An 8,740-nucleotide genomic window follows, 5' to 3' on the forward strand; every position below is an offset into this window, starting at 1 on the left:
AATCCTCCTCCCGATTCCACCCATCCATCCCAAACCCTCCCATCCATCCCAAACCTTCCTGATCCCACCCATCCATCCCAATCCCACCCATCCACCCCAAATCCTCCTCCCGATCCCACCCATCCATCCCAAACCCTCCTGTCCATCCCAAACCTCCCCAGCCCTCCTGGAATTCTCCCCAGCACCGTGGCTGAACCACCTCGAGTAACGCCTGTGATGGAAAATCATCAGACACCTTCGTGTCCTTCTTCCCCTAGAGCCTGTGCAGATCAGGTCTGCCTCCTTCCTAAAGTGCTTTTTGTGGCCATGGAATGGAATCCATGGATTTTCCAAGCTCCAGGGAGGCAGCTCAGCTGTGCTGTAGCAGCCCTGGAGTCCGTGGGCTGCCTGGGGTTGTGTTGGGTGATGGTGGAGGAGTTTTTTTCTGATTTTTTTAATATCTTCATCAGCAAGTCTGGCACTAAATGGAGTGATGATATTCTCTGAGGTGAATTTGGGTACTTAAATATCCTGGCCTGAATAGGAAGCCAAAAATAGACACTTTCAGCAGTTCTGTGTGTCTGCTGCTCTTCCCTCTGAAGGACGAGGTTGGATCCCTCAGATCCTGCTGGGAATGCAGCTCGTGTTGTTCCCTCCCTCCCTCCCGGGGGCTCAGCCCTGCTTCCCATCCCACAGGAGCCCAAAATCCCAGCCCAAAGGATGGGTTCTGAGGGATTTGTGCTGTCCTGTGCTCCCAGCCCCACTGGAGGCAGCTCTGCAGTCAGGTGGGAGCTGCAGGTTTGGGAATTTTTGCTTCCAAAAGTGGCTCCCGGGTTTGCAAATACCCACGAGTGTCTCAGAGCTTGGGGCTTGAGCTCCCCCACTTTGCCTCCCAGAGGACTCCTCAGCTGGTGGCAAAATTCCTCAGGGATCCCCTCTGCCCCCGGGGGTGGGTGTTGAGAGGGGACAGGGTGGCCCCAGGGTGGCTTTTGCCCACCCTGCTGGGGGTGGCATGGCCTGGAGAACGTCCCAGGCTGGAGTTGGTGGCTGCTCCAGATGTGCTGCTCAGGAGTGGCCGGAGCTGGGCTGGCTGCTGGGGGGTCCTCAGTGCCCTCAGGGGGGGCTCAGGTCTGAGGGACCCCCTGGAGATGTCCTGGGCGGCTTCTCCAGGGCCACCAGCCCATCCAGCTGCTGCTGGGGTGCCAGCCCCAAGGGGAGAGGCCCAGGTGGGGGTCCCAGGGCTGGGGGCTCCGGCTGGTCCCAGTCTGGGGGTCCCAGGAACTGCTCCACGCTGGGGGTGCCAGCCTGGCTCTGCCCCACTGCCCTGGGACCCCCCAGACCTGTGTCCAGCACGGATCCAGGGCCTTTATCCCCCGAATCTCCAGTGGCACAAATGGGAGGAAACACCACAAACCTGTCAAGAACTGGAACTAAATCCCCAATTTTCTTCAAACGTGGCTGCTCTGTGCTTGAGTGTTTGATTTTTTTCCTATTCTTTTTTTTTTCACAGCTCTCCTGCTCCCAACCCGCCACTGCTGCTGGGGAGAAGCTGCTGTCAGCTTGAATCCATCTCCTTTTCAGAGGGAGATCATTCCCAGCTGGTGAAAAGCAGCCTGGCAGCCTCTGGTGGATGCTCAGACCCCTGGCTCAGCCCCGGGAGGGGTTTGCCCCCTGCTCCGGGGACAAGGGGCAGTGCCAGGGCAGCCAGCACGGAGCGACTGCCATGGAGGAACGGGAAAAACTCGGAATTCTTCATTCAGCCCCGGAGTTAATTGTTGTTAATCACTTCCAGCGCTTCCCTAAAGGTTGGGAGCAGCCACGAGAGGGCAGGAGCTGCTGCTGCTGCCGCTCGGTAGGAAAGGCGGTAAATAGCAATTCCTAAGGATTATCCGAATTATTTTCCTTTTTCTGGAGGGTTTGATCCCCGAGCTGCTGTTCAGTCCCTGTCCTTGGCTGTCTCCCTCCCCGGGTAACAGCAGGAAAACTCCCATGGAGTGAATCCAAAGCCTTTCTATTGGAAATGCAGGTGAGCCCAATGGGAAGGAATGACCATGTCTGACTCAATTCAGAAGGCTGAATTATTTCTTTATTATAACTGTGCTAAAATACATTAATATACTATATAAAAGGAGGATACTAAAAGTACATACTACTTTATCTCTAACTCACAGGAACCTCATGGAAACTTGCCCAACCCCTGAGGAAGGTAAATGAAGCTCTTAAGATGTGCTCAAGCCATTGAGGAGCCCAAAACCACCCCAAAATCCAATTAAACCCAGAAAAAAATAGGCAAAAAGCCCTAATAATGCAGGTAGCAGTGTGGGATCTGCTTAGAGGGCAGCTTAAATACCTCAAGTTTCTTTAATCCTGTTTTATGGAGTTTAGGTTTTTTACTTTTCATTTTTAACCTCCCTTCCCCTCAGCTATCAGGGGAAGCTGGCTCAGGTCTGGTTGGTGCCACTGGGGTGAAACCCAAGAGCTCCTTTGGAACAGGAGGAATTCAGGGGTTTGGAGCAGTGGGATGAGGAGCTGGCTGGGAATAAATCCAGGTTTGGGCTGTGCCAGCTCTGCTGCAGTTGGAATGTGGGCAGGAGCTGTGCTCCAGGGGAAACTGGGTCTTCAGGCAGCAGCAGGAGGTGCAGTGTTTGCCTCCCAAGCCTTTCAAAAATATTTATCCTGCTTCCCAAACTTCTGAAAAGGAAACAAAATTCCTCAAGTCTCCTCTGAGCCAACAGGAAATGCTTCTGAATTTGGACTGCAACATGACTCACTTCAGAGATTACAAATGACCAAAACAACTCCACTGGAAGTGTGGAGTCAACAAAAACAAGGCAGGAGATGAAAAATTACCCCTAAAAATGTTTGGAGAAGTATTTCTAGGTCAGATAAAAGGTGCTGCTGCTCCCAGCAACGTTCCAGTGACCACTTTTATGTTTTTAGAAATTAAATTTATTCCATCTCACTGTGGATCAGAACAATCTCTGCCTGGGTGTTTTGTTGAGCTGTGTCCTGGAGGATTTGTGGTTCATCCCTGGGTGTTTTTCCTGGGATCTCTACACTTGGAGGTCTTGGTAGTTCCCTTTTAGGGAGATGGTGTTGTTCTCCTGGGATTTGCAGTCAAACACAAGAGGTAACATGCCCAAAATTAAACAGGAAAATGACTCAGCAATTAGTCACTGCATTGAAACACTTCTTTTTCTCTTCTACCTTTAAGCCTAGCAGAGCTTGGATGATTTAGGGCTTAAAAACATCCTGGCACAAACAAAGAAACCCCTTTAGCAGCAGAAAGACAAATGAATTTATTGATACAACACAGTTCATTCAGCCTAAAAGAGCTTAGAGGGGGATGCATTTCACAGGACCATTTTTGCAATAATTTCAATTCCTCATTTGCAACACAAAAAAAAAAAAAAAAAAAAATAGCCACTAAGAAGAAACTAGGTTTGCAAAGTTTTAACTGCAGGGAAACTAATACAGCTCAGAACTTTTTGTGTCATTAATTCTATAAAAAGGTGTACAAAAGGCTGCTATAAAAATATTTTGTTACAGGCCTTACTCTGAGACAGTCTAACCCCTAAAAACACTGAATAAAATACAATAATGATCCATAAAACACTGAATGTTATCAATAACATCAATTTCCACAATACTTCTACCTTACTGACAGGATTAGGCTTGGTCATCATCCCAAATTCTCCTGGGCTGGAGTTTGGGGTTGGACACTCCAAATCCTCCTGGGTTGATGTTTGGGGTTGGACACTCCAAATCCTCCTGGGCTGGAGTTTGGGGTTGGACACTCCAAATCCTCCTGGGTTGGTGTTTGGGGTTGGACACTCCAAATCCTCCTGGGATGGTGTTTGGGGTTGGACACTCCAAATCCTCCTGGGATGGTGTTTGGGGTTGGACACTCTAAATCCTCCTGGGTTGGTGTCTGGGGTTGGACACTCCAAACTCCAACTCCTCAAGGCTGGTGCTGTTTGGAGTTTCCCTGGCAGGCCCCGGGAGCTCAGGCCTGGTGCAGCCCCTGTGGCCCCTGGCCCACGTCGTAGCCCAACTTGTGCAGGTCTTTGGTCATCACGTTGAAGGTGACGGTGACGAAGCCCTGGGAGCGCACCCGGGTCACTGGCAGGGAGGGAGGAACCGTCACAGGAGGGTTTGGGGCTCGCTGTGGAGCCCCAGCAGCTGCCAGGACCCAGCTGCAGCTGCCAGGACCCAGCAGCAGCTGCCAGGACCCAACAGCAGCTGCCAGGACCCAGCACTCACCTTCCCGGCCTTCACCCCGTGCCACCACCCTGGGGTCTGTGAACTCCGGGCGTCTCCCCGTGAACCAGCTTGGAGGAGAAAAATACAAAATATTAATGCAAAATACAAATTATTAATGCAAAATAAAATTATTAATGCAAATTACAAATTATTAATGCAAAATACAAATTATTAATGCAAAATACAAATTATTGAATACAAAATTAAAAATTATGAATGTAAAATACAAATGAATGAATGCAAAATACAAATTATTGACTACAAAATTAAAAATTATGAATGCAAGAGGCGAGTGAATGAATATGAAAAGCAAAATTATGAATACAAAATAATAAATTATGAATTCAAAATACAAAGTTATTGAATACAAAATATAAATTATGAATGCAAAATAGAAATTATTGAATACAAAATACAAATTGATTAGTGCAAAATACAAATTACAAATGAATGAACACAAAAACCAAAGTAAGGAATACAAAAAGCAAAACAGTGAATACAAAATTATGAATACAAAATAAATTATGAATGCAAAGTACAAAATTATTGAATACAAAATACAAAGCAATGAATGCAAATACAAAATTATGAATGCAAAATAAAAATTAATGAATATTAAATACAAATTAATGACTACAAGATTTTGAATACAAAATACAAATTATGAATACAAAACACAAAATTATGAATACAAAATACAAAACACAAATCATTGAATACGAAATACAAAATAATGAATGCAAAATACAAAATTATGTATACAAAATACACATTAATGAACACAAAATACAAAATTATGTATACAAAATACAAATGATTGAATATAAAATACAAAATAATGAATGCAAAATACAAATTAATGGATTGGGTGGCTGAGAGTGCCCAGGAGGTTTTTGTAGCCTGATTCTTTTCATTGATCTGCTTCAATCAAAGGTAAGTTTTGCCTTAAGGAAAAAAACTGCAACTGATTTCATATAGATTTTGTTAAATCCAGTTTTGTTTTTTTTTTCTGGGGTAAAAGAATCTTTCTGTGGCAAAGATGTTGTTAAAAAATTCTCCTTGACCACCCAGAGAACCACAGAGGCTTTGACACCTTGAATTTCTTTAAAAAACTTGGATTGGGAATTGTTTTTTCATGGGTTTGCTCCTCCTGTGGCTGTGCTTCCCAAACAGCCCCAAGAAGATTCAGGCAGTAATTTAGTGCAGTTATTTAATTAATATGTTAATTATATTATATATTAACATAATATATTAGTATATACTAACATATTTTACTATACACCAATGTAATGCATTTATATTACTATAATACATTAATAGAATTAACATTGTTGTTAACATGTTTATGAAATCTTTTCAAAAGGCCCTTTCAGACCCCTGAAAATGTGATTTTTACCTACAGAAAACCGGTTATGGCACAGAGAAGTCACACCTCTGCAGCACTGAGTGGCTGCAAAGGTTTTTGTGGCTAAGGACAGGAGAGAAATTCCCTCCTTAATGAATTAAAGTCATTAATTGTTACCTTGTGAGCTGCTGCAGCCTGGAGGTGGACTCTGGGACGAACATGGCAATGGTTCTTTTGTGCCTGAAACAAAGAGGAGAGCCCAGAACACCAGGGATGAATAAAAAACAGGATTTTTGTATTTATGAAAGCACAGAATTCCTGCCACGTCAGGTCCTTTCCCTTCACACAGAAAGGATTGGTTTGCACAGGAACAACAGAACTTCCTCCAGTGCCAGTGCTGGGAATGAGAATTTATTGTGAGTAACTGAGATTAAATATTTGGGCTTTTTCCAGGCCAGTTTGGGCTTTACAGGGTCACCAAAATTTATCTGATGACACAAGAGCTCTGCTAGAGAACCTCTGTGACCTGACAGGGCACAGTGAGGAGATTTTTGGGAGGTTTTTTTGTTCCAGAAACAGCAGAATAACTGGAGCAGGGTGTGAGTCCTGCAGGTCAGGCTGGCAATTTATTGTGTGAATAACTGAGATTAAATACCTGGGTTTTTTTCAGGACAGTTTGGACTTTACAGGATTGCCAAAATTTATCTGATGATGAAAGAGCTCTGCTAGAGAATCTCCATGAACCGACAGGGCACAGTGAGGAGATTTTTGGGAGGTTTTTATTTTGTTGCAGGGTAACTGGAGCAGGGTGTGAGTGAGTCCTGCAGGTCAGGCTGGCAATTTATTGTGTGACTGAGCTTCATATTTGGGCTTTTGAGCCAGTTTGGCTTTACAGGATTGCCAAAATTCATCTGATGATGAAAGAGCTCTGCTAGAGAATCTCCATGAACTGACAGGGCACAGTGAGGAGATTTTTGGGAGCTCCTTTTGTTGCAGGGTAACTGGAGCAGGGTGTGAGTCCTGCAGGTCAGGCTGGCAATTTATTGTGTAAATAATTGAGATTAAATATCTGGGCTTTTTTCAGGCCAGTCTGGGCTTTACAGGGTTACCAAAATTTATCTGATGATGAAAGAGCTCTGCTAGAGAATCTCTGTGAACTGACAGGGCACAGTGAGGAGATTTTTGGGAGGTTTTTATTTTGTTGCAATGTAACTGGAACAGGGTGTGTGTGAGTCCTGCAAGTCAGGCTGGCAATTTATTGTGTGACTGAGCTTCATATTTGGGCTTTTGAGCCAGTTTGGCTTTAAAGGATTGTCAAAATTCATCTGATGATGAAAGAGCTCTGCTAGAGAATCTCCATGAACTGACAGGGCAGGGTGAGGAGATTTTTGGGAGCTCCTTTTGTTGCAGGATAACTGGAGCAGGGTGTGAGTCCTGCAGGTCAGGCTGGCACTCACCTGCCTGGCACTCACCTGCCTGGCACGAAGGGCACGTGCACGGCTCCGTAACCTCTGACAACATCGTGGCCAAAGAAGTCCGGCCCGTAGACACTGAGCACGATCTGTGGCCCTGCAAGGAAATGGGGGTGAGGGGGGGTTTGGCACCGGGCCCGGCCCCCCCAAGCACTCACAGCCGAAGGGGTTGGTGCTCTTGAAGGTGATGTCGATGGGGAAGTTCCAGACCAGCGTGGTGGGTGAGACGCTGCTCTTGGAGGTGATCTGGGAGATTCCCTCCTCCAGGCCCTGCAGGGAGCCGGGGTGAGCTGGGCTGGGTGAGCCCGGGGCTGGGGACAGGGACAGGGGGTAAGGACAGGGGACAGGGACACGGGGTGGGGACAGTGCTGGTACCGCCGTGGGGACCCAGTCCTGGCCGTAGACAAAGGAGAATTTGCAGTAGAGGTCATCGAATCCCGGGAACTGCGGGGAGAGAGAGAGAAAGGTGTGGGGGGGGTTCATTTGGAATTCACTGGGAATTCACTGGGAATTTCTGGGGCCTGAGTCACGGTGCTGAGGGCAGCCTGTGCCAGCGAGATTGGGATAGACAGGCTGGGGCTGGGGCATGGGGCTGGGATGGATTTGGGGGATGAGGCTGGGATGGGTTTGGGATGGATTTGGGGGATGAGGCTGGGATGGGTTTGGGGGATGAGTCTGGGATGGGTTTGGGGATGAGGACGGGCTGGGTTTGGGGGATGAGGACGGGCTGGGTTTGGGGGATGAGGCTGGGATGGGTTTGGGGATGAGGACGGGCTGGGTTTGGGGATGAGGACGGGCTGGGTTTGGGGGATGGGGATGGGGTGGATTTGGGGGATGGGGATGGGGTGGGTTTGGGGGATGAGGCTGAGGCCGGCCAAGCTCAGGGAGGTCAGACTCTCATCCCGCGCGGGCGGACGCAGCACCGAGGCCGAGGCCGGGCCAGGGCGATCCCCCCACCCCTCGGCGCTGTGCCGGTGCGTTCCCCGCGGTGTCGCGGCTCCCCCGCACCTCTCCGCTCTCGATCTCGCCGCTCACGGCCAGCAGGAACACGCTGGGCGCCGCCATGACGGTCGCGCCGGTTGCCGTGGCGACGGACGGGGCGGCGCAGCGGCCAAACTTCCCCGGCGGCGCGCTTCGCTTCGCTTCTTTTCGCGGGGCTCCCAATCCGCAAAACCGCCCCAAAACCGCCCCAAAATCTCCCCAAAACTCGGCCACCCCACCTCTGGAACCCCCGGCACACCCGGCACGGTTGTTCCCGGGCGGATCCCACCCGCTCCCCTGAGCCGCTGAGCCCGCCCGGCGCTGCCCCGTTATCCTCTCAGCGCCACGTGTCCAGAACTTTATTTATTATTAATATTATTATTTACTAACAGCCTAAATCAACCCCAACCGGCACCCAGGGGATGGGCACGGCCCCAAAGCTGCCGGAATTCAGGGACAGCGCTCTGAGGGATGCACAGGACGGGGTTTTGGGGGTGTTTGGAGCAGGACGGGATCCCGGGATGCGCTGGGATGGTCCCGCTCGGGATATTCCCGAATTCCATCAATTCCATGTGCGGAGCCCATGGCCACTAGATGATGCTGCCGGGCAAGGGCCAGAGGCAGGCGGTGTTTGCAGGAAAAAGGAGGGAAATGGTAGATTTTGCCCTCACACCGCATGGGGTGGGAAAAGAAGGGAACA

At 48.7% G+C, this 8,740-nt stretch overlaps 1 protein-coding gene across 1 annotated transcript; it reads right to left on the minus strand.

The window, feature by feature from the left end:
• Window positions 1-3,789: 3,789 nt before the first annotated feature.
• Window positions 3,790-8,204, minus strand: B9D1 (B9 domain containing 1). The gene is made up of 7 exons (XM_030284784.4): window positions 8,068-8,204; window positions 7,435-7,503; window positions 7,218-7,329; window positions 7,060-7,156; window positions 5,765-5,827; window positions 4,243-4,310; window positions 3,790-4,101 (listed from the first exon to the last, which is right to left on the minus strand). The coding sequence occupies exons 1-7, from the start codon at window positions 8,122-8,124 to the stop codon at window positions 3,986-3,988; spliced, it is 582 nt and encodes a 193-aa protein (XP_030140644.1). The 5' UTR covers window positions 8,125-8,204; the 3' UTR covers window positions 3,790-3,985.
• Between the last annotated feature and the right edge of the window lie 536 nt (window positions 8,205-8,740).

Source organism: Taeniopygia guttata, chromosome 14 (assembly GCF_048771995.1).
Source record: "Taeniopygia guttata chromosome 14, bTaeGut7.mat, whole genome shotgun sequence".
Taxonomy (NCBI): Eukaryota; Metazoa; Chordata; class Aves; order Passeriformes; family Estrildidae; genus Taeniopygia; species Taeniopygia guttata.

Bases quoted from the DNA above. Each gene is read 5' to 3' on its own strand.
- B9D1 (XM_030284784.4), bottom strand. From the start codon at position 8,124: ATGGCGGCGCCCAGCGTGTTCCTGCTGGCCGTGAGCGGCGAGATCGAG. The intron at 7,157-7,217 runs GTGAGTGCTTGG...ATTTCCTTGCAG, and splicing joins GAGCACCAACCCCTTCGGCT to GGCCACAGATCGTGCTCAGT. The intron at 4,311-5,764 runs GTAACAATTAAT...TTCTCCTCCAAG, and splicing joins AGGCTGCAGCAGCTCACAAG to CTGGTTCACGGGGAGACGCC.